This window comes from Ictidomys tridecemlineatus, chromosome 6, assembly GCF_052094955.1.
Source record: "Ictidomys tridecemlineatus isolate mIctTri1 chromosome 6, mIctTri1.hap1, whole genome shotgun sequence".
Classification (NCBI taxonomy): domain Eukaryota; kingdom Metazoa; phylum Chordata; class Mammalia; order Rodentia; family Sciuridae; genus Ictidomys; species Ictidomys tridecemlineatus.
In genome coordinates this window covers 4416928-4441565 of record NC_135482.1, presented here as the reverse complement: position 1 = coordinate 4441565, position 24638 = coordinate 4416928, and the positions used below count along the sequence as shown (strand labels likewise).

Sequence of the window (24638 nt, the reverse complement as noted above, 5' to 3'; positions counted from 1 at the left end):
TTTATTTATGTGGTGCTAAGGACCGAACCCAGAGCCTTGCACTCTGGCCAAGCACTCTACCGCTGAACCCCAGCCTCAGCTCCTGCAGATTTTTAAACTTAAATTGTTTAATATAATTGGAACTTATGGCCTGTTAAATATTTTTATCCTAACAAAACAATTTTCCAAAAGTCAAGAAAAGGCAATAACATTTACCAGAAGATCTGCAACTACACAAATTCAAGAGCAGCATGAAGTGCTTTATATGAAAAATGTTCTCTAGTCTTTCCATACAGCTGTTGCCAATCAATTCCACAGTGTATCATGAGAATCATGAATTAGAGCAAGAGTCACAAGGGAATGAGTGCTTTTCCCCTGGGAGAGGGGACTTCATTATGCAAGTATTCACTGCCTCCTTCCCATCTCATGAGGGCCTGACACCTACCTTTGTTTTTCCTCTTTCCTAAGGACTTCAGCTCCAAAGGAGGGTCTGTGTGCACTCCAGCGGGGCATGACAAGCCTTTGCACCACAGACAAAGCAAGCACCCTTTCCTTTTCTTTTTAAAATTTTTTGTGGTGCATTATAATTTATACATAATAAGGGAAGTCTCACCTTTTCTTTGGTGGGAATAGGTCAAGAGATATAGAGAGGTTTCCCTAGGGCCTGAATGGTGAGCTCATCACTGGAGATGTTTATAATTTAGGGAAACAAGATCTGGATCTTGATTGCAGAAGAGGCCAAGGTGTGGGATCATGAGAGAGAGAGAGAGAGAGAGAGAGAGAAAGAGAGAGAGAGAAATATATAGACAGAGATCCAGGGACCCAGGGCTAAGGGGTATGCTGCCAGGCACGGTGCTGGGTACTCTGTCCAGCACATTGAACTTCACAATGACTCTTTTCTCCTCCAGGATACAGAGAACTTAAGCTCTCAGAGGTTAAGCCATACCCACTAGGTCTATGGCAGAGCTCTGCCTTGCACCTTCTGTGCGGATGCATCAACAAAGTGACCTCTACAAGGAACACACCTTCATCAGACATGTATTCTGCCAACACTTTGAACTTGGACTTGTCAGCCCACAGAATGGTGAGAAGTAAGTGATTGTGTATAAGCCACCTTGCTGGTGGTATTTTGTCCCACCAGCCTGAATGGGGCACAGACAGGGCACCAGAAAGCATCTAGGCTTCAGCTTCCCAGACTCCGCCCCCCACCCTACACTGTCCTCTACTCACCCCCCTCAGCACCTGTCAATCACTATTTCTATTTATAAGTGATACTTTTGAAATGGAAACTTCATGTCATTTTCATTAAGTGAAAAATCCCTACCACTTGCCATGAGTCAAAGACAATCACACCAAAACGAACGAACCACCAACACAAACCCAAATCCAAACCCAACCAAAACCAAACCCGCAAGGAAACAAGCACACAGAATTCTCTTCAGATGGTGGTGCCTACTTTAGGCTGGCTCTCCCTGCGATACAGGCAAATGAGAAAGAGTCACAGGGATGTTAAGAACCCCAGTGGGCACCACCTGCGACTTTCTTCCGGACTCTGGAAAGGTGGTCCCCTTGGTGCAGAGCTCTGGACGCATTGGAGTTTTGGACCACTCAGGAGTTGGGTGCGCCCCGGCTCCGCCCCAGGCCGGGCTGGAGGGCAGGGGGCGTCCTGCCCGCCCATTGAGTCTGCTGCGGGCTCATTTGCATGGTCCGAGGGGGCGGGACTGGAGGGTGACGTCACGCAGGGAATGCCTAGGGGGCTGCACCCGCTCTGGGCTGGGAGCGCCTGCCGGTGCCAGGTGGAGTGGCCGCGGCCTCCTCCGGACTCGCACCCAGATCCTGCCCGGCACTGTGCCCCGCCGCCGCCATGTACGACCCCGAGTGCGGCTGGAGCCTGTCCTTCGGGGGCAGCGGCTTCTTGGGCTTGTACTACGTTGGGGTGACCCACTGCCTGAGCGAGCGCGCCCCGTATCTCCTCCACAACGCGCGCATGATCTTGGGCTCCTCGGCCGGAGCGCTGCACGCCGCCACCTTCCTGTCCGGGATCCCGCTGGGTGCGTCCCGGGCTGCCGGCTCTCCGCGCGGGGAGGGAGCGTCTGCTAGGCTCGGATGCCGCGACCCCAGGGGCCCTCGGAGGAGCCGGGAAGGGTCACTGGACACTGCGAGCGCATCTTGTAGGTCCCCTACCCAGACCGATTGCCTCCTTCGCAGCGTCCTTTGGAGTACTGCAGTGTCGCTGGAGCTTGAGGGAGCTGTCACTGGCCCCGGGAAGGGGGAGCACACCAGAGAGGCTTTTCGGGCCAGCGCGGAGGTTCCCAGAGACGTTTGCGCCTTCGCACCTGAGGCCCTGTGTGGTGCCCGGGCTTGAAGGGAGCTCCCGCCCTGGGACTGAGAGTGAAGTATTTCGGAGGAGAGGGAGGGACCTGGGATGTGGGTGAGGCTGGTCCCTGAGGTCTGAGTTGCCGAGGGGCTGATGGGCCCTGGATGTGACCAAGTACAGATTTTGACTCCCAAGGTGGGCGTGGATTGGAGGGACTGGAGACATCCGGACCTCTGCCCAGCTCTCCGGGGCAACCTTTGGGTGGACTCCGAGGCAGACCAGCTGGTTTGGAGTCCTGATTCCCCCTGGGGCAGAGGGTGGAATAGGAAAGTTGTGAACTCTCCCTCCTTCTCCAGTGTTTGGAACCCTTCCTGGAGGAGTTGGAATGGATTCTTGGATATTCCCCGTCCCATCCTCTTTCCAACCCCCCACCCCACCCCAGCTCACTGTCACTGTCAATGAAATCCCGGACATTTGGATTTTGGCCTGCTGAAACATGTATCCACGTGGTTGCTGTGGGAAGGGAGGAGTTGGGTTTGTTTCTCCCAAACTGCTGGTCTTGGCATCCTTCCCAGGACCCACATGCCATGGCTCAGGGGTTTTGAGCCAAGAGGCAGGGTGTGGGGCAAGTGGAAGCATGGAACTGATGGTACCCAAAAGTGCCCAGGACAATAATGCCCCTTATCAGTTTATCTGGGCTCTTTAACAATTTACTCTTTGGGGAGTGACTTGGCTCATTGGGGAAGCCCTTGCTGGTAAGCAAAGCTGTGCCATTGGGCAGGATTAGTGAGCAGACCCTGTGCTGACCAGAATTTGGGGATTAGAGAGAGGCTGCCCTGGCTGTCCGCCTGCTGGCTGTCTCCCTTGTGAGGGAGAAGGGAGCAAAGGGCAGACAGTTTGGCCTCTAGGAGGATTAGACTGGCCAAGTGACCATCTGGACACCCTGGGCTTTAGCAATGATTAAGAGCCAGCTCTTGTATTCTGGGGTGATCTCTGTGCCTCTGCTTGGACAGATGTTTGATTGGGACAAGGTTTGTTTGATTAATTGTTCATTGGCACTGGGGATTGAACCCAGGGATACTCTACCACTGAGCTTCATCCCTAGCCCTCTTTATTTATTTATTTGTTTGTTTATTTATTTATTTATTTTTATTTTGGGACAGGGTCTCCCTAAACTGTCCAGCCAGGCCTCCAACTTGTGATCATTCTGCCGTAACCTCCTGTGTAGCTGGAATTACATGCATGTGCCACCATACCAGGCTTTGGATGAAGTTTAAATGCACTGACCCAGAGGGCCTGAATGATACTAACTCCTTTACAGAGGGGGTTCCTAACTAGGCAGAGGACAGCACAGCCTGGGGCTATGACTGTCAGGGCACATGGAGGCACAGGGGCCATCAAGTTCTGCAAAGTGGATCTTAGGTTTTGTCAGGAGCTACTCCCTGGAGACTCTGGTTCCTGTTCTAATCCCCTGTCCTACAGGAGGAAGCTGCCGAGGAGCATTTCCCAGGCCTGTCGCTTGGCACAGGTCCTCAGAGCATCTGAGTGGAGGCTGGGTTTGGCAGGAGAGATAGACTGTCAGCAGTGGCAGATTCACCGCGCTGGCCAGGCTCAGAGCTCGGGAGAGGGGGTGGGTTGTGAGTCTGTGAGTTGAGGTCAGGGTTGGATCAGAACAGGCTGCCTGTCCTTGGGCAACCCTGAATTTATGGCTGGCCAGGTCTGAGGCTGGACGAGATGGTCCATGTACAGAACAGAGGGGGCCAGACCAGATAGAGCATGACCGTGCTCTACATCCGCATTCGGTCTGGTATTTCTGGCATTAGAAACTTAAGGTTGCAACTAATTATTTATTAGTGGTCTCTTCTGAGTGGAACATCTTGCCGATCACATTTTACCTAATCTCTGTCTCTAAAAGTTGGATAGATTTTGTCCTACATGGGGAAGGTGGTATGACATTTGGGCAGGTGGTAAAGCACCTTGCTAAGGTCACTCCACTAGCAAGACCTGGAAGCGGGATTCCAACTTGTGTGCAAGGCTACATTCTTTCTCCTGCACCCTCCAAAGTGGAGACCATCGGCGCGGAGGCTGAGATGCTGCTGTGTTCTGGCTCGGGCTTTGTGGGCATGGCGTTGGGGTGCTGTCAGACCCACAGGCTGCTGCAAGGGGGAGGCTTTTCCTGTGGCTGAAGCAGCACTGTCCAGTAGAAATGCCCCATAAACCCAGTGAACCGTTTCATGTTTCCTGGTGGCCATGTTGACTAAAGTCAAAGACTCAGAGAAATGTCACTGAGTCCACTAAGCTCAACATAGTATCATTTTCACATCTTGTCAGTATAAATCATCATTAATGAGGTATTTCCTACTAAGCCTTTGAAATCCAGAGTATATTTTACAGGTCTTGATTTGGACTAGCCACGTTCAAGGGCTGAGTGGCCACATGGGGCTACCGTATGTGTAGGGTTGCAGCTTCTTTGTGAATGCTTTCTGAGTGGCAGACAGTCTTCTGGTCTTGACAAAAGGTCTCCATCTCCAGGGTGGTAATCTTTTTCTATGCATTTGTCTCCTGTCCCCAGACCGGGTCCTGCAGATCATCATGGACCTCACCTGGAAGGCCAGGAGACAGAACCTTGGTGTCCTGCACCCGTCCTTCAACATGGGCAAGTACCTCCGAGATGACCTGCAGGAGCACCTCCCAGACAACGTCCACCAGCTCATCTCGGGCAAGATCGGCATATCGCTCACCAGGGTGTCTGACAGGAGGAACGTGCTGGTGTCCGACTTCCAGTCCAAAGCTGAAGTGGTGGACGTGAGTGCTTTGCTTATCTGGGTGTCCTCACGTGAGAAAGCAACACCCAGGGCTGTCGTGGGCCCTGCACAGGGCGACATACACTCTGTGCACACTGGGTGATTTGGTCTGCCCTGGCCGCATGGCCACACTGTCTAGGGACCTCTCCTGGCTCTGTTCCAGAGCTCCGCTGGCTCTCTGCAGATTTTATAACTAGGAGGGCTTCTCAAGCCAAGCCCCCCAAGGTGGGAGTGGCTTCTTTGTCTCCACTCTCAGGGTCTAGCATAGACTAGATATTTGCAATGAGACATTTGCTGATGTCTTTCCTAAGAGTTCCTTGAGGGAATGGCAGGGCAGTACAAAGGCACCCCCTGGCACGTACAGTCAGCACCCTGGCAGGCAAGTTCCTCCCGTTTCACTTTACTTCTGGAAGCTTTACCTAAACAACCAGCACCTGCCAGTTCCTTCACGTATCCATCCTTGTCCCCCACTCTCCCCTGACCAGTGTGGCCTCCATCTCACACTGCAGCCCCAGGGTCTCCTGGAAGCTTGTCAGAACTACAGAATCTCGGGCCCTACCTGTGACCTGCTGCAGAACTACCTGGGGGCACAGAGCTGTGGTCCCACCAGCTTCCTGGGGACTCTCATGTGCATCAGCATTTGGGAAGCACTGTTCTAGCTACCCAGTCCACTACTGTGTCCCACCAGTGATGACCCAGTGTGGCTGTCCTGGAGGTCAAGCCCGGGAGGGTAAAGTTGGCAGCGTGGTTGAGAAGCGAGCCTTGGAGCATGTGTTGGCCAGTTGTTCATCCCCCGTGTGGTAAGGCACCTGCTCTTGCAGAGAGCATTCAAGGTTGGTGCCGTGTTTGGAGGAGGCTGGAGAGGCCGGGCTCTCACTCTTGTCTCTGCAGGCCCTGCTCTGTTCCTGCTTCATCCCCTTCTACTGTGGCCTGATCCCTCCTGCCTTCCGAGGAGTGGTAAGTGTGTGTGGGCGGCAGAGACGGCTGCAACCTGGAGACCTCCTTTGAAATGCTCACTGCTCCTACCTACAAGGTGCGAGGCCCAGGTGCCCCCGGACCGCGTCCCCCTGCGGGTCCCCGTGCCTCTCAGTCTTGCAGACAGAATCCTTAGCAGCACCAGCTTCCAGGCACTGGGCAGCAAAACCTCCTCCATGTGTAATTAATGACCTTGCTGTGGGTAAGGTACACTGCAGGCTCACTTAACCCGCTCGTGAGCAGCGCAGCTAGGTTCCCACTGGCCTAGTTAAGGCGTCAGAGGCTTAAGAATCTACTGCTCCTAGGCTAGAGCTTTGTTCTCCAGAGAAGGCAGAAGTGTCGTGTTTTCCAGCAGCAGCAACAAAAATCTGTACGTCTGGTCTGACACCCGTCTCTGCTCTGTTGTGTTTGCTCTTTTGTGAAGCACAGGAAAAGTTGGGGCTGTGGAAGGCCCCCTTTTAGGGTCATTTTGAAACTCATGAGGAAGTAGCAGAATGATGAGACCCTGCCAGCCCCTCAGGCAGAGTGAGCTGGAGGTGGTGGTGGGTCGACCCTCCTGAGGCAGGAAGTGCATGGCTACTGTGTCAGGGCTCTGCTGTCCCCCACCACAGGGCTTGTCTCCATTCACTGCAAGGCAACTCCTGTCCCCACAGGTCAGTACCCAGGACAGGTGTCCACAGGGTCAACTGGGGACCTGGCCATTGAGTGACCAAAGCACATTTTGGATTCTGATGTTGGCCCCTTGTCCTGTCAGTGTCTTCAATATGCATTTCATCTTCTCAGAACTAAGCAGAGGGCCCCTGGGGCACTGTGGTGGTGACCCCAGATTCCCCAGTGCCCATTTCTGGCTTTTCCTCCTGGCAGGAAAAGCAGCCCAGAGCCCCCTTGGTGCATGCTTCCAGGTGGTGCCCCAGAGCCCTGCTCATCCCCCACCTCAGGAGTTCCGTGCCAGACACATGTCCATCCTGATTTACAGATGAGAGAACTGAGGCCCGGGCTGCAGTGCGCTCACTCCAGGCTCTGTGGGGCAGACACCTGGAATCAAGTTCTCACTCGCCCTCAGCATAGCTGTGACACTTTTCCAAACCGCTCTGAGACTGACATTGCAAAACGGGGTTCTTCACGCGGCATCAGGGTAGATGGAGAAGAGCTTGAGGTCAATAGTGCCGGTCCAGCTTAGACCGGAGCCTGCCAGGGGCGTGGCCAAGGTGGGCTACTTTATCACCATTGTCATCGTTCTTCTGACCCGGGCCAGAGGCCGCACCTAGAGATTGTCCCGTCATTAGGTCAGCTGGACACAGTGACCACCCAGTCAGCATGCTCAGGGGGGTCCTGCCAGAAACAGGGACGGACCTTCCTGAGAGTCAGCCAGAGCATTGCCCTGGCAGAGCGCTAAGCACCTGGAGAGCTTCCACATAGCAGAGGAATGTCCTTGAAGGAAAGATGGCCGCCCCTCCGCAGCCTTCACCAAAGGTTCACATGCCAGGTCCATGCCCCTTCATGCCCACGAGGCTCCCGATGTCCAGTTCTATCTGCCACTAAGCTGTGCAGCTGCACTGGGTGTGGGGCTGCTCAGTAGTACTGTGCTCAAGGATGGAAGGAAGGAGGGAAGGAAGGAGGGAAGGAGGGAAGGAAGGAGGGACAGAAGGAGGGAAGGAAGGAGAGAGGGAGGAAGGAGGGAAGGAAGGAGAGAGGGAAGGAGGGAGGGAGGGAAGGAAGGAGAGAAGGAAGGAAGGAGGGAAGGAGGGAAGGAAAGGGGGAAAGAAGGAGGGAAGGAAAGAGGGAAGGAGGAAGGAAGGAGAGAAGGAGGAAGGAAGGAGGGAGGGAGGAAGGAGGGAAGGAAGGAGGGAAGGAGGGAAGGAAGGAGAGAGGGAAGGAAGGGGGAGGGAAGGAGAGAGGGAAGGAGGGAGGGAGGGAAGGAAGGAGAAAGGGAAGGAAGGAGGGAAGGGGGAAGGAAAGAGGGAAAGAAGGAGGGAAGGAAAGAGGGAAGGAGGAAGGAAGGAGAGAAGGAGGAAGGAAGGAGGGAGGGAGGAAGGAGGGAAGGAAGGAGGGAAGGAGGGAAGGAAGGAGAGAGGGAAGGAAGGGGGAGGGAAGGAGAGAGGGAAGGAGGGAGGAGGGAAGGAAGGAGAAAGGGAAGGAAGGAGGGAAGGGGGAAGGAAAGAGGGAAAGAAGGAGGGAAGGAAAGAGGGAAGGAGGAAGGAAGGAGAGAAGGAGGAAGGAAGGAGGGAGGGAGGAAGGAGGGAAGGAAGGAGGGAAGGAGGGAAGGAAGGAGAGAGGGAAGGAAGGGGGAGGGAAGGAAAGGAGGAGGGAAGGAAGGAGAGAGGGAGGGAAGGAGGGAGGAGGGAAGGAGGGAAAGAAGGCCGGGCAAACATATCTACGATTGTGAACAAGTTGCGGGCTCACATCGGGTCAGTTTTGGACTCGAGGTGACAGTCTGTTGCTGGCCAAGGTGTGGCCAGCACTTCCAAGCTTCGCTGGACCTGTTTTGGGCTGAGCTCTGCTCCCAGGGCTGGCTGGGAAGTCCTCCCTCTGTGGGCCCTGGTGGCTCTGCTGTGGTGGCTGTGACTGGGGATCATCCCAGACGCTGATGCAGCTGTTCAAATGGTTGGGAAACCTCCCTACCTGGCTTAGCTATGGGCAATAAGGGTTTATGTCACACTGTGTCCCCAGTGCACAGAGCATCTCTAGTTTATGTGGCCCCTTTGTGTGTGTTCTTTGGAAACACCGGTGGGGATCCCTCCAGCCTTGGCCAGCACAACAGGGTCTGGACCCCACCCTCCGCCCGCCTCGTTGCCAGGTGCCATCATGCAGTACACACACCCCCTTACGACAGTATGTAGCACCCCCGAGAGCCAGTGTGGAGCCTGGCCTTCCTACAAGGACCGCAGAGGCGCCCAGTGAGCATGGTCAAGAGTGGCTCTCGAAGCCCGTCTCCTGCTCTGTCCACCTGCAGCGGCTCCCAGAATTCCCCGCCAGCATCCTGAAGACAGTAAAGGTAGCCGGAGCTGCAGACGGCTTCAGTCCCTCTCTCCTTCCTTAAAAGCGTTACATAGATGGCGGATTCAGTGACAACCTACCCCTTGCGGATGTCAAGACCACCATCACCGTGTGCCCCTTCTACGGGGAGTTTGACATCTGCCCTAAAATCAAGTCTACAAACTTCCTGCACGTGAACGTCACCAACGTGAGCTTCCACCTCTGCCTGAGGAACTTCCACCTCCTGTCCAGATCGCTTTTCTTCCCCCCAGGCTGCGAGGTGAGTGGTGCTCGGGTGCCGTCTTCTCTATATGGGGCGGCCAGCACCCTGGCAGAGCGAGAGTGTGAAATAATCAGTAAGAAATAAGGCAAAGCCAAAGACTGGATTTAAAAGCGGGCTCCTGATGGGTCTTTCAGCCCTGATGGGAACTGGAACTGAGCAAATTTAAAAGGCCCAATTCTTTATCTAAGGGGAAGTACATCAAAGTCAGGGGTAAGGTTTCAGTGTGGGAGGGGTCTTGCTTAGGTGCCTGTTTCTCAGTGTGGCAGGGGCTCTTTGACCTCAGGTTGTGAGCTAAGACGGCACCAGCGTGATCTGGGCTCTCTTGAACGGGGGAGGTTTCACCAGGCGTGCCCAGAGAAGCAGCTTTCTGTCTTAACGGCTTGAACAAACCCATAGTTCCTTCCTGTGTGGCCTACGACAAATGTCCCCTTCTTTTTAAATTCAAACGATGGTCAGTTACTTGGGGTTCTTGGATCTTGGACCTGAGGATACGGCAACCTATTATCACGACACAAAAAAGAATTAGTAGCACACATATTATCCCAACAAGAAACCAGGTAGAGTGTTTAACGTATTTCCAGGGTTAAAGCCGTTTAATTTATGAAGTCTTGTTCAGCTAGAAACGCAGGGTCTGGGAGCCTGATCTTGCTTTTCTGCATACCCTGGGTGTGATCATGTGACTCCGTAGGTTCAAGCTATTATCATGGCTATGCCAAATGCCCCTCAGATGATTTTTAACCTTTCCCCAATCCCATTGGGAAGTGTGGTATTTGGCTGTAGTAACACAGACACACTTAGAGTCAGCCTGGCATTTAAGCTTTTGTTCAAATTTGAGGGTAGAAAGCTGCTTACTGATATTTATGACAGTAGCTTTCAAAACACTGAATTTAGTCTTGATCTTTTCGTCAATATTCACCTCACTGTATGGGCTTTGGAATTATTTTGAGCCAAATTATTAAGAAAACGAGCTTTAGTTGGATTACATTTCTTAAAGTTACATGATATTTATCACCTTTTCTCCCTATTCTTACATCTCAGTAATTAAAGCATAAGGAGATTGAGCACAGGCGTGCTGGCCGGAGCAGGGACCCTCCCTGTGCTTCCTGTCCGTAAGGTTAGGGGAGCTGCTTCACTGCTTTAGTGGCTCAACAGACCCATAGTTTACACACGGCCTCCAACACTTCTCTGCCTCCCTGATGGGATGGTCCCTCTCTCAAGCAAACAAGAACAGCTCCAGGAAAAGCTGCTTGTCTCACGAGTTTGGTGATGGCCACCCTGACCATGGGCATCCCCAGGTCACATGGACATCCACATGGACAGGGCCGAGTGCTCCTGTGGGGGCTGTGGCTCAGGCATTAGGATTTCTTTTCCTTCTTTTTGCAGCGCTGGGTGGAACCCAGGGCCTTGCTGACACGCAGCCGGGGATTTTTTTACTTTTTTTTACCACCCTGGTACTGACTGAGTCCCCCCAGGTGAGCAGGTGTGCCACATCCTGGTGGAGGTCTTAGGATCCTTGCACATTCACACAGTAAAGAAGGGTGTAGGGTGTGTGCACCAACAGTGGTGTCCCCAGAGGGAGCCACTGGTACCGCCTGTGCTCACCAGCGCTCACCTGCACCCGGGCTCCACAGGCAGGAGGCTCATGTCCTGCTGTCCCAGCGACAGCTAGGACGGGCCCTGAAATTTGTTGGTGGAGGCTTGTCCTACAGCCAGCAGAGCCCAGAGACACAGCAGCTGACAGCGAGGTCTCTGTGGAGAGGTGACATTCAGGCCAAGGCAGCAGGAAGGGCTGTCTTGGGAGCACCCAGCCCTGTATCTGGGCACAGGCTGAGCAGCTCAGCCTGGAGCGTTCTGGGGGGATGTCGGTTTGGCTTTGAGATGATGTTTGAATAAGCGGTGCTCAGCGCCCCCCACACTTGCTGGCTTCCTTGCAGATGATGAGAGAGACGTGCCTTCATGGGTATTTGGACGCCTGCAGGTTCTTGGAAGAGAATGGTACGTGTGGGCTTTGTGGCCATCTCAGCCTGTGGGTAGCAGGATGGTCACATGGTGATGGGATTGCCTGATGTCATGATGCCCAGAATGTGTCCTTGTTGTTAAGCCGCACGCGTCTGTATTAGGGTGGAACCGTCATCACACGGTTCAGAACTGTTTGTCTTTAATGCTAAGAGTCAGTTGAGGGTTGAGGCTTTGGATTATCCTTCAGCTGAGGCCAAGGAGACAATATGAGGACCTCGGTGTATTTATCTACGCAGAAGGTCAGTGCTGGGCTATGTGCTAGGGACACTACTGTGAGCACATGTGGCCTCTGCTGGGCTCAGGGAGAAGTGAGCAGATGGCCATGTGCTGTTGGGATCCCTGCTCCAGGGTCACGCAGGAGGGATCTGCAAGTAGGACTGCCAGAGGCTGTGGCCCCCTGAGACCTCCTCTGAACAGGAGACCTGGGTCTCAGAGGCTACAGTGGGCCTGAGGCCTGCAGGCTGGGCTGCCAGGGGCAGGCGAGGGAGAAGGACCTGGGAATGACCGACGGGAGAGTCGGGAAGGGGCAGATCCAGGATGAAGTCCTGGCTCAGCTTCCACTCTGGGGCAGCGGAGATGGGGGTCTGCTTGCTGCTCGGGGCCCTTGGGAGGGCCCGGTTTGGCTGGAAGCCAGGAGCGTGTTCTAGGGCCCCAATTCCTTGGTGCAGACTTCAGAGTGGGGGTCGGCATGATAGAGGTGTCCCTGTGCACACACCTTGACCAGTGGCACCTTGGGCCTTCTGACCTGACCAGGAGCCCAAAGACACTGCCACTGCTTGTGACCTGCCCAGCCCAGCAGTTTAGTCCTCTAAGGGCAGAGGCCACTCGTTGGGGTCAGTGGCCAAGTCCAGGCCCAGGGAAGGGCATGCACCGGGGCATGATACGACCTTGCCTCCTGCTGTCTTTCAAAGCCAACCCTGGCTCTGCCAGGCATTAGCTGTGTGACTTTGGACAAATCTCTTGAGCTCTCTGCTGCTGATTCCTTGGCAGGAAGATGGAGTCAGGAAAGCGGTGGGCTGCCCTGGAGCCTGGCGGGCAGGGTCTAGCTCAAAGCCTGACTCCAGGTGCAGGCTCCACCCATGGGATTGCGATTAGAAATGAGCTATAATCCTTTCTTTCAACCTGAAGAATCCAGGTGTAAAGCGAGGTTGGCAAGCCACCAAGGCAGGAGCCAGTCACATCTGTCCACTCGAAAGCTCCTTCCTCCCTGGGCCCTAGCTGATCCTGGGCCTGTGGTCCCGGCTGGCCCCCTGGTAGTGCTGTGCTGGGTGGTCCCTGCTGCCCACCTCCTCTCGGGCCTTCTCTGCTCTCCTAGGCATCAGTGACCGGCCCCAGCTGTGCCCAAGTTTGTCCTCAGAAGAGAAGGAGCCAGAGGCCATCTTGCCCTGCTGGGAGGACCAGAGGCAGCAGCTGTCCCTGATCCTGGGGCTGGCGGAGGGGGAGGAGCTGATGGAGCGCCTCAGCACCCTGCCTTGGGACGAGCACATCCTGGACACCTTGTCGCCCAGGCTGGCCGCAGGTGGGGGTTCGTCTGGGGGCGGTCGGAAGGTGAACCCGAGAGAGCAAAAGTGCTTCTCTCCCGTGTTGTGGGGGCCACAGGGCAGAGTGACGGGGATGGGCTGGTGAGTGACACCAGCACCCAGCTGCACGCAGAGCCTCCCTTCCTCCCACAGGGTCATGACCAGGAGGAAGATGGACCCCAGCTGAGCCCAGTCCTGGTTGCGGGACCCTCAGCTCAGCTTCCTGAGTGTCCGCCAGCGCAGCTAGGCTGGTGTTTGTGGAGCCAGGGCCAGGTCCCTGGGGCAGGGCACAGTCGGGTCCCTGCTCCCTGCCTGTCCCCCGCCCCTGGTCCCTTCCTCCAGATCCTCTCCTGGTTTCCCTCAAGTTAGACCTCTGTGTCATCGGTGCTGAAGGGACAGTGCTGGGGCCTGAGGGCTTTGTCCCCTCGAATCACAGGTTGAAGTCCTCTCCCCTCCCCAGGTTGTGGCATGAGGGGTGGGGGCTTGGGGGTGAACAGGTGGTGGGCAGGGTCCTCACGAGCGGATGAGTGCTCCTATGAAGGAGGTGCCTTCTGGGCAGGAGGGCCCTGGCCACACACACCGACCGACACCAGGACTCTGCAGGAGCCCTGGACGTGGGCCTCCCGGCCTCCGAACCGTGAGGACTAAAGGTGGACGTATGAGCCGCTGTCCCACAGCGGTTGTGGCGGCAGCCTGAGCGGGCGGTCAGGTGGAGGCGGCCACAGGCCAGCTTCTCAGGCTGCATTCGGGGCCACCCAGAGCAGAGGCAGCTCCTGGGCTTCACGTCCCTGATGCCCTCGGAGCCGAGACCCAGCTGCCTTGGCGACTCCAGACCCCCCTGTTGACTCCATCTCGCGTCACCTGCCACGGGGACGCCTGCCCCCACCACCTCCGCAAGGGCTGCCCTCCCCATTGATCTTCCGTGGCTCCCGCTCTGAAGGAGCCACCAGCCCCACGGCCAGCTCCTGGGCTCCAGGCTGAGGGTACTGCCCACCGAGCTCCGCCTGGGTGAGTGGCCGCCTCTTCTCTTGGTGAAGACAGATCTCTCCTTGTCTCCCCCAGGGCTGGCGGAAGCCACAAGGGACAGGGGTGGCTACCTGAGCAGGCTGTCCAGCCTCCTGCCTGTGTGGGTCATGTACTACGTCATGCTGCCCGTGGAGTTGGCCGTCGCCCTCCTGCACAGGTGAGCTTCCCGGCGGCCTCGCGTCTCCTGCGAGGGCTCCGGGTGAGGGTTAAATGAGGTGACAGGTGAAGGCCCCGGCCCAGCCCGGCTCACAGCCTGCATGCGGTGCCCAGAGTTGCCCTGCTGTCCCGGGGGCCGGGGCAAGTCACCACCAACTCACAGACCCCGAGACTCCCGCAGCTGGTGCGGCCTCTCGTAGCATCAGGCTCAGCAGCTGGTGACCTCATGGGGAAACTGAGGCCTGGGACGCTGGGTCACAGCTGGGGTCTCAGAGCTGGTGGACCTGGCGGGGCCTAGCGTTGTGTCTTGCCCTTAGGCCTGTTCATTTATTTAGTGGTGCTCAAGAAATGAACCCTCACACATGCTAGGCAAGTGCTGGATCACTGAGCTGTACCCCTGCACCCCTCTCCCTTTAAATCACGTGAAGATACTAGAAAGCAGGGAATCTCATCTTCTGTTTGAGTCATAGTTTGTTAAAGTGGTTCAGAGTCAGCAATTAGATCAGAGTGAGATGTTCCTGGAACTTATTGATTGGCGCCCTCTGAAACCGGTTAGAGCTGGCAGCAGCTTGGCTGTGTAATCACACCGAGTTCAAATCCCAGCTGACCCTCTTACCTCAGCTGTGTGACCCTGGAAAACTGAATTTACCTCTCTGTGCTTCCCATCTAGAAAATGGGGATGGTAAGAGATCACCTTGTCCAGAAGGTGGTCAGAAGACTCAATGAGGGACCAAGTGTAAGGTGCTGATCACACAGGAGCATCCAGTTAGTGATGCTCTTGATTCTATTTTTAGATCTAGGTTGAGTATCTCTTACTCAAAATGCTTGGGACTAAATGGACATTTCAGATTTGGGAATTTTTTGACTTTGGAATATTTGCAGAGACTTTATCGGTTGAGCATCCCTAATTCAAAAATCAAAAATCCAAATTGCTATTCAGCTGAGCTCAGTGGTATACACCTATATACCCAGCTCCCAACTTAGGGAGACTCGGTGGGTTCAGGTTGGGTGTGTTTCACCTGTGATAATAATGAGAGCAACCATTAGGTAGGGCGGAGGATGGAGCTCAGTGGCAGAGAGCTTACCTAGCATGCATGAGGCCCTGTAAGGAAATAAAATCAGACAAAAGACATCCCAGCCCTTTTATTTATTTATTTTGAGACAGGGTCTTGCTAAGTTGCCTAGGATGGCCTTGAACTTGTGACCTCCGGCCTCCACCTTCTGAGTGGCTAGTGTTACAGAGGTGGGCTGCCTTGCTGGGCTTGGATTGTCCTCCTACCTCTCGTGGTCTGCAACGTCCCGAGGCCATGTCTGGGGACACTCACTGTCCCATGCTCAGTCAAAGCCGTCTGTCCCTCCAGCTCTGGGAAATGACCTCTTGCTCCCCAGCAAGCCTTTCTCCTCCATTCCTTTTCCCCCTTCATGTGGCTTCCTGGGTTGGATTCCTGTCTACTGACTCCTTCTCTTTCCCATGTATTTCATCTTTGTCTGTTAGTCTCCGATCTGGAATTTCCTCAGATCTTCTCTTCCAGTCCTGTTCTGTAGTTTTGAGCTCAACAAGCATATTTAGTGTCTAGGCGCTCACTTCTCTGTCTTCCTGAACGTTCTGTTCTTGATTTTTAAAATGATCTTAAACCTTTACTTAGTTTTATGTATTACATCCTTTGTTTATTTTGAGATCATGATAATCTTTACAAGAAAATTCTTTCTTTTGAACATGACTCTAAGTGAGCTGAGCCTAGACTATTTTGGAGCCACTCCAACAGGGAGTAAGGTGGGAGGCAGGGCCTCATCTCAGGCAAATAACACGACAGGACATTACATATGACACATGGATCAAAGGCTAAGAGAGCTGTTAACTTTTTGGTAGAAAAGGTGGCAGAATGCTTCCGTGTTTTACGTCATCTTTAAACAGACCAGGCTCTCCTTTTTACCTTCCAAAAAAACATTTGAATTCCAATTTCAGTGTGAAGAGTAACACAAAATTGCATATAACTTATTGACAGTAGGTTACTTTATCCAGCTACAAAACATCAAAGGAGGGCTGGGGTTGTGGCTCAGCAGCAGAGCGCTCGCCTAGCACGTGCGGGGTGCTGGGTTCGATCCTCAGCACCACCTAAATAGAAAATAAAGGTATTGTGTCCACCTACAACTAAAAAAATTTTTAAAAAATCAAAGGACATGAATAAACACCAACCAAATTTGTTATTTCCATACAAATCCAAGACTACTGCTTCAGAAGACTTGCGTTTGGAGAACACCCTGTTCTTGTTTTATGGGTGTAATATTGTCTTGGAATATTTGCTGTCCTCTGAATTGCCCCTTCTCTCTCTCTTCCTGGACCAGTTCTTCTGTTTGTCTCCTCTTTCTCTCTCATACCTTTGTCCTGGGCATTGTCTGGGAATCCGCTGCTCCAGGTAGACACCACGTCTGCAGGGCTGGGTTCAGGCTCTGTGCTGAGACTGTGGCTCCCCTCGGGGTCTCCTCCTGGGAGGAGTGTGCTTGTCGCCCCGCAGAGCTCCCGGGCAGTGGCTGACGCCCGGGCTCCCTGTCTTCCTGCTGCATCCTGTTTTATTGGGCCGAGGCTCAGCTCAGTGCTCCCCTTCTTCCTGGCCAGCTAGCCCGCAGGTCCTCCAGCCCATCTTCTGAAGTCCAGTCCTCCCGCAGAGTCCCTGGCAGCCCCCGGATTCTGCCACTGCCCTCCAGAATCGACCACCCGACCCTCACGGCCCTTGTCCTGGGTTGTGGTCTGTGTTTGGGTGTCTATCACAGCCCTGGGGGGTCCTCTTTGTGTCGGTGGGGGGCTGACCAGCCCCCCATGGGCGCCCCTGGTGCTGCCTCCCGTGGGGCCCCGGGGCCCTGGACAGCCAAGGCTTTTCCTTTTCATCTCCACAAAGTCCCCCGACTCTCCAGGACCCAAAGTGGCCTGGCTTTGCTTTAGATTTAGGTACTCCTGTCTTTGCCACCTAATCCCGAATCCACCTCTGGGACGGTCGGCAGCCTGCCTGGCCCGAGGGGCCGAGAGGAGAAACTGCTTTGGGCTGCTTTCATTCTGGCTTCGCACTGGAAGGCTGCGCAGTTCTGTGTGTCACGCATGTGCACACCTGTGTGTGTGTGTATGTGTGTGGTCTTGGCTTCGTTCCTACAGACTGCTGATCTGGCTTCCCAATAGCCCAGATGATTTTATCCAGTGGCTGCAGTGGGCCACCTCCCAGGTGTGTGCCCGCCTGATGACGTGCCTGCTCCCCTCTTCCAGGTAAGTGGCTTGGCTGGGGCTTGGGGGCCAGATGGCCTTCCAGAAATGCCTATGAGATGCCAGATTGGTAGCAAGGAGCTCACCCTGGGTGCGGGGCCGTGTCCCGTGGGATGCCCTGAGTCCCCCAGCAGTCCCCGTGCCCCAGGCCCGCCTGCTCAGCCTTCTCCCCAGGAGAGTCCGTTGGAGCCCAGTGTTGATGGTGAGCAGAGAGCCCGATAAAGCAGAGGAGGGCACCTGGGTGGAGGGGACAGGGAGAAGATCGGGGCAGTGGGGGCACTGGGTGGTGTAGGGAAGGCGCTCTGGGGGCCTCAGGGCAGGGAGGGGTGCAGCAGGGAGAGGAGGACTGTGGGCTGAGGAGGGGCAGGGCAGCAGGGTCTCTGGAGGGCAGAGCCTGTTGAGGCAGAGACCCTGTCCTCCCACTTCCCCAGCCAGTCTCAGGGGTGGAGCCAGGCAGACTGGGGAGGTCTCACTTCCTGGGTCCTGCAAACTGACCTGGAGCCAGAGGCCCTTGTGCCAGGGGCCGGGCCTCATCCCGAGATCAGGGGCCTTGGTTCCCCCCTGCTCAGGAGGCGCTTCCTGGGCCCTCTCTGCTCTCCATGAGGCTGAGCACTTGGCATAGGGCTTGGCCGCGGGGGACACTCTGCAGCCATCATGGTTGTCAGCAGTAGACATGGCAGAACTGAGAAGCAGGACCCTCAGTTCTTGGAAGGTGACCCTGGGCTGTGGCCACGGCCAGGGGAGGCCCGGGGAGGCATGGGCACAGCAGACGACGGTGTGAGTGGCAGGCTTCCCACTGCTCCTGGGCACAAGGGAGTGTCATTTTGGGCAGGGCCCTGCTCCGTGGTGCTAGGTGGTGGCAGTAGAGCTCCCTGGCAGGTGAGCAGGTATGTAGGAACCAGTGGCCCATCTGGGACTTGGGAGGAAGGGTGGCGGGTGTCAGCGGGAGGTGTCCAGGTAGCTCAGGGACCATGAACTTGGAGGAGCCGGCTGGTGACCTCAGCCCTGCACTGAGGCAGGAGGAAGCTGTCTCTGGGTCGGGTCACCGCAGTGTGCAGGTGTGTGGGGCAGCGTCGAGCATCCTGCTGAGCCCGGGACAGACAGCCAAGTAAGCCCTCCTCACTCTTTTCAGATTCCAAAGGCCAGCGAGTGGCCAGCCCGTGCCCTCACACCCTGCAGGATGCAGCTCTGCTGACCTGTAGGCGACCCAGCCGCCCACCCCGTGGACAGGCCAGGAGGGGCCGCCTGCAGCTCGATCTTCATGGCCAGCCTGGCCTCCGGCCTGACATCATGGCGTGGGCGGGTGGGGGCCGCTCTGCCCTCCTTACTTTCCTGGGAAAGGAGTTTCTGAGACCTGAGGGGGCATCTAGGAACCTTCCCCAGGTGTCAGGCCTTCTCTCCTTTGGACAGTCGCCCAGCTGCTGATTAGTGACCCGTGCCTGTGACCTCAGCATCCTGGCCTCTGCTCAGTGGTAGATCACGGGACCAGAGGCAGTGGCTTTGGTCTGATGGAAGCCAGCAAGCTACTTGGGTTTAGGGGCCATCCAGCTCCTGAGGAGACCTACCTTAAGTGTCAGGTGGCTCCGTTGATTGGGGAATGGTCCCAGGAAGTCCAGCGCAGGAGCCATGGCAGGATGGCTCACACCTGCTAGTGGCTGGACAGTACCCAGAGTGGCCAAGGTTCCTAAGGTGGCCAGAGTTTAGACAGGGGCTGGGCTGGGCCATCTTGTGTGATCTTGGAGGGAAGAGAGCCACAGAAGCCCACAGACACATGCAGGAAGCAGTCAGTGCCGCCTGGGCTGGGCAACTGTCCCCCGAGGCCCCGCAGGGGCGCCTGCCTTCCACGTTCCCTACAGAAGGACTGGCCAGGTCCTCGGCAGACACAGCCAAGCCCCAGCAGTGCCTGACAGTGGCCAACACACTTGCACACCATGGGTGTCTACACTGGGTCTGTGATCCTGATGAGGAGCTGTGTCAAGGCTGATGGGATCACGTGGGTGGGACTTGTTTCCTTTCTTCTTTTGAAAAGTCTCCAATTTCCTTTCAGTTATATCAATTATTTTACTTAAATTTCAAGAAAATACGGCTCAATATTAAGATTGGTGCCGTCTAGGTGGTGGCTGGTGGGTGTTAGCTGTAGTTTGCTGAATGTTTTACATACTTGAAATTCTCTCTTTTCTACTTGGCAAAAAGTTTTTTCCAACTTCCTTACAATGAGCACATATTGTATCATTTTTAAAAAGTGTCTTAGGCTGAGGAAGCGACAAGGTCAATCAAACCTGAGAGACGGCCGAGGCTTCCCCTCCCCGTGCCTTTCCTGCTGCCTGTCCTGTCCGGAGTTCCTCAGCAGCTCAGGGGCAGGTCCCCGTTCTTCCCATCCTCTCGGGTCCACCCTGGGGAACAATCACAGCAGCACACTTAATGTCAGGGAGCGAGTCTTGATTTGGTAAGGAGATGGCACAACTGGGTGCAGGGGATGAGCCCAATTTTGCTCAAAAAGAGATGTGTGTGGGCGAGGACCTGTGCTTCACAAGGACGGCGGGGCAGACACGGGGTCTCCGCCCCGTCCCGCTGTTATTCAGGAGGGCATTTGACTTGTTGGCTATTATGCGTTTTCCACGTTTCCACGGTGAACATGCATTTCCTTCAGCATCACACAATGATTCCTATTAAATGTGATTTTTAAATGTGCTCCCTGTCCCTGTCTACCTGCGGGCCTCCTTTCCCTTCCCACGGCCAGGTCCCTTTACAGCCACTGTCCCCGCAGGCTCACATGCTGACGCCCCAGGCTGCCCTGCCTGGCCGCCTGGCATCCACTGCCCTGTGCCCTTCCCCCCAGCCCTGTGGCCAGCCCTGCCAGGCTGCTCGCCCCCCTGGAGCCCCCAGGGGGTCCTAGCACTTGGCCCTCCTGAGCAGAGAAGCTTTGCTGGGTGTGATGGCCGCTCCTCTAAGGCCCCGCTTACGCCCAGGACCCCCTGTCTCTGGTTCTGATGGGGGTCAGGCCCACCCAAGTCCCCTGAGCCAGGAACTGGGGACCATGGCAGTGCCCCCTTGCCCCACTCCAGCTGGTCCCACCCTCAGAGCCCTGCTGCCCTGGTCAGGCTGGGTCCTTCCCCCTGCCGTAGCAGCTTCCCCCTGGGGTCCTGTGGCACTGTGAGCCTCGACCCATCTGCCCTGCATGTTGCTGCCCTGCGGCCAGCACCCTGCAGCTGCCTTCCTGTGCAGCCTCCAGCCTCTAGCCTCCTTGTGCAGTCCTGCCAGCAGCTCAGAGCCTCTCTGCCTCCCACTTCCTACCGCGGGTCTCTGCCTTGAGGGCTGTTCTCCCCATGCTCTTCCATCTTCCTGACTCACCTTCAGTCCTCAAGTGTCATGTGGGAAGGGACAACAAGGGCGCAGGGCCCTGAGGAGCCCTCACCATGCCGTGTCCTAACAGGCAGGTGACTCCAGTAGCAAGAGCCAGCCTGCCTCCAGTCCCCGGGCCAGTGAGACCTGGGGTTTGATTTCATGAGGAGAACCACCTGGTCACTAAGCTGCATCTCTACAGTGGACAGGCCAGCACTTGGTTAATAAATCATCCGAAAGGGGGCCTCCTGGCTTGTAGCTGCCACTGGAGAGTCAGTCAGGATGGGCTGGTTATACTGCATTAACAAAAGCCCCAGAGGTCTCCTTACAAGACATGGCTTACTGACTTGGCTCTGTTTCAAGTTGTCCTCCCTCCCAGACCTGCCTGAGCCCACCCACCGTCTGAGGACCGCTGATTGACACGCGGGGTGGAAGGCAGTGGTCTCGAAGGTTTCCCTATTCTCTCTGTTCCCCATTTATTGACCAGATGAGTCAAGTGGATGGGGACGGGGAAATGCCATTCCATCCTTGCACAAGGTAACCTCAACAACCTCAGCAACTACAACAAAACAACAAACCCTAACAGTCTTCAGACCGGGGAAACACCGGGTGCAGCGGGCACTGGCGCTGCAGGGCTTCCACAGCTTGGATGTTGCTACATGTTCTGACCGCGAGGTCCCAGCAGCTTGGGGTGAGGCAGGGACTTGGGGCTCCTCACCTGCCCTCTGCTATCCTGCCACGGCCCTTCTCACAGTCTCTCCAATATCTGGCTCATGGCTCCTGTTGTACTGCAGAGTGACCTTGTGGGTGGCCCCAAGAATAGCTATGAGAGGCACATGCAAGAAAAGGCAGGAGAAAGAGAATCCCGCTCCTCCAGTGCCTGCAGTGCCCGCCCAGCTTGCCCTCTCCAAACCCTCCACCTTGCACCTTAGAATTCACTGTCATCCCACTTGAAAGATGAGAAACGGGCAGAATGAACTTCAAATGCTTGTCCAGCTCGTGTGGCTTGTACATAAGAGGCGTCCCGTCTCCCAGAATGTCTTCACTCCCGACATGGGCTTTTGAGTGGACTGGGATTGGCAGGACACCAAAGCCTCCCTCTGATGGCAGGAGCAGGTTTCCCGTGCCTGGAACCTGGCCCACTGGCACGGAGCCCAGAGCACTGGGTGGCCTCCAGAGCTTGGGCTTGTGAGCCTGGTTATGAACTGACCTGGAGCCCTGGGGATGCGGCCTAGCGGAGGAGGGCTTGCCAGGCTCGCCTGGGTGTTGGGTTCAATCCCCAGCAGAAAGGAGAGAGGGAGAGGCAGAAAAGAGGGCGGGAGGGAGGAAGAGGGAAGGGAGGCAGAGGTGCGCCAGAGACCCCGAGGGCGCGGGTGGAGATCCGGTGTTCACACAGATGCCTTCGGGGTGCAGCCTGTCAAGTGTACTGCTCCCCACTCTACTCCTATAAAAACTGTCTGAAGAGGGTAATACAGGGAGGGGGGTCATCTGTGCCATCATCTACTTTAGCCCTCTGCCCAGTCCCTGCAGCATGTGGGCATCACTCAAAGGTGGTTAACGGCTTGGGGGCTGTTTTAGGGTCAGGTGGGTCATATCAGGCTTGCAAGCTGTGGGGCTGAAGGCAAGTTATGTGCTGTCCTGAGCTTCAGTTGCATCCTTTCCTAAAACTGCCCACCTTACTGTGATGGTAAGTGACGCCACTCTTGCTGAGCCTGGTGGTTACAGGGATGGCTCATTTTCCCCTCAAAGCAATCCTAGGGAGAAATGTTGTGACCAGCCTCATTGTACAAAAGAGGAGATTCACCCAGAGAGGTACAGATCTTGCCCAAGGACACACAGCTTGGCAATGGTTGAATTATAACTTGATGGCAGTGGGACTGTCCATGAAGTCTGCTCTCAGAACTGCTAAATGGGAGCTGTGTGGTGTCCGTTGAGACCCTGGTACGTGGAGATCCAATATAAGGTTTTTTGGTTGGTTTTTTTTTTTTTTTTTTGGTACCGGGAATTGAACTCAGGGACATTCAACCACTGAGCCACATCCCCAGCCCTATTTTGTATTTTATTTAGAGTCAGGGTCTCACTGAGTTGCCTAGTGCCTCTTCTTTGCTGAGGCTGGCTCTGAACTCCTGATCCTCCTGTCTCAGCCTCCCAAACCAATATACGTTTAAAAGCCTGCAAATGCCCAGGACCTATGACTTTCTAAATCTAAATTTAAATCAGATTAGAATTAATCTGAAATCTAAACAGGCTTTTTAGATATTCTGTAGAACTGGCAGAGGCCTTAGAAATCTCACTGCCTTTGGCAACTACTGGTGGACAGAGAGGGAATCCATTTTTTTGTTTGTTTGTTTTTTAAAGTGAGAGGTTTTCCAACCTAGAGGGCCAAAGAACAAACTGGCCACTTCTTCAAAATCCACACATCCAGTTTCTACTTTCTGGAGATTCTGTGTCAGTAAGTCCTGAGGCCCAGGAATGTCACGTTTCTTTTCTTTTATTCCTTCCTTCCTTCCACTGAGCCACATCCCCAGTCCTGGTCTCCAGGACACACTGAGAGAAACCTTGCTGGGGACACTGGTGATGGAGGAGGGCTGGGTCAGGGTGTGACTCTGGGGCAGTGTGCATGGGCGTGGACCAGGCCTGGAAGGCTGCAGGCACTCCTGGCTGAGTGGCTAAGGGGCATCTGAGGCAGAAGGAACAGTGTGAGCAAAAGCAGGGGCTTGGACAGGGTGCAGAGGGATGTGCCCCCTCCACTTCCCTCCAACATAATGAGGATGGTGCAGATTGTTTACTGAGCCAAGCTCTGCTTTCAGCACCAAGATGAGGTCAGGCGGGTGATGGGATGACAAAGACACTCCTGTCCTCCCTCTTGGGTCCCCTCTCAGGTCTGGAGAGGGATAACTTATGCTTGGAGCTGAGGCTGAGCGCTGCCTCTGTCTGCCCTGCTCTGGGATAGAAGGACAGTAACCCAGTCAACATCTATGAGTCTCTGCCTGGTACATGGCTCTGTGCTAGGAGCCGGGTTCAGTGAAAATCAGACAGAACTTCATGGAGCTGATGGTGTAGCTGGGAGGATAATTAAGTGGACAGGTGAACCTGCAAGGGGTGCAGCGAAGGAAGGGCCGGGATCTGGCTGGCACTAGGATGTGTCTCCTTCCAGGCAAGAAAGGAAATGTGGATGCGAACATCCAGGCCTGCTGGAGGCCTGCAGAGCTGCTATTTAAATGGAAAGGGTGTTAGGGTCTCTGGAAAGGAGAAAGGAAAAGAAGAAAAGGAAGAGATTCTCCGTTACCGGAGGGAGTGTGGCCGTCCACATAATTACCCACGATTCCTCTTTTCTCATTCTCTACCTGTCTTGCTCCTTTCATTGCTTTCATCAGAGTGTATGGTTTTTGTTAAACACACGTACTGTTTTTTTTTTTAAGCGGGGGCGCTGTTTCCGTAACAGAAGTCCCAGTCTTCTCGTCACCGCTGTGACGGTCTCTGTCCAAACACCTGGGCGTCCGGCTCGGATCCCTCTCACCGACTGCGGGGCGGAGTGAAGGACCAGGGCCAGTTTCGCTGGGCTCCCCAGGGGCCACGCCTTGGCCCAGGAGTGCATATTTCCTCCCTCATCCCCAGCCCTTCGGATCCAACCCTGCGAAGTAGATAATGGCCACCTGCGCGCTGACCGGGGCGACGCTGGCTCTGGGATTCCAGGGGCTGGAAGAGTGCCCCGTAACCAGGAGCGGACCTGGGCACCGGGTGGTCCAGCTCCAGATGCCTCCCTGGTGCGAGTCCCCGGGGAGACCCAGCCAGCCCTCGGAGCACCCCCAGGCGGGCTCCATCTCCCGCGGACGCCCACGCCCCACGCCGGGCTCCCGCGGAGCCTCACGCAGCGCCGGCCCCACACCCCCGCAGCTTGGGCCGCTGGGCCTCCCGCGTCCGTGTGGGCATCCGGGTCACGGCTCACAGGGACCAATGAGCGAAGGCATATGAGCCGGGGGCGGGG

General features: G+C 55.5%; 1 protein-coding gene and 1 long non-coding RNA gene across 3 annotated transcripts; one reads left to right on the top strand and one right to left on the bottom strand.

Moving 5' to 3' along the window:
- The first annotated feature begins 1730 nt into the window (after window positions 1-1730).
- On the top strand, window positions 1731-19999 carry Pnpla3 (patatin like domain 3, 1-acylglycerol-3-phosphate O-acyltransferase). Of its 2 annotated transcripts, none has more exons than XM_005338586.5 (9): window positions 1731-2030; window positions 4869-5101; window positions 5992-6057; window positions 9119-9331; window positions 11269-11329; window positions 12669-12872; window positions 13936-14056; window positions 17204-17311; window positions 18441-19999. In XM_005338586.5, the coding sequence occupies exons 1-9, from the start codon at window positions 1844-1846 to the stop codon at window positions 18508-18510; spliced, it is 1263 nt and encodes a 420-aa protein (XP_005338643.2). In that variant the 5' UTR covers window positions 1731-1843; the 3' UTR covers window positions 18511-19999. The 2 variants fall into 2 exon arrangements, with proteins under 2 accessions (XP_005338643.2, XP_077908708.1); XM_078052582.1 differs by having other exon boundaries at window positions 1731-2150.
- LOC120887253 (uncharacterized) lies at window positions 15184-24613 on the bottom strand. The gene is made up of 2 exons (XR_013440170.1): window positions 24057-24613; window positions 15184-19701 (listed from the first exon to the last, which is right to left on the bottom strand). It is a non-coding gene; the product is annotated as an uncharacterized LOC120887253 (long non-coding RNA).
- Between the last annotated feature and the right edge of the window lie 25 nt (window positions 24614-24638).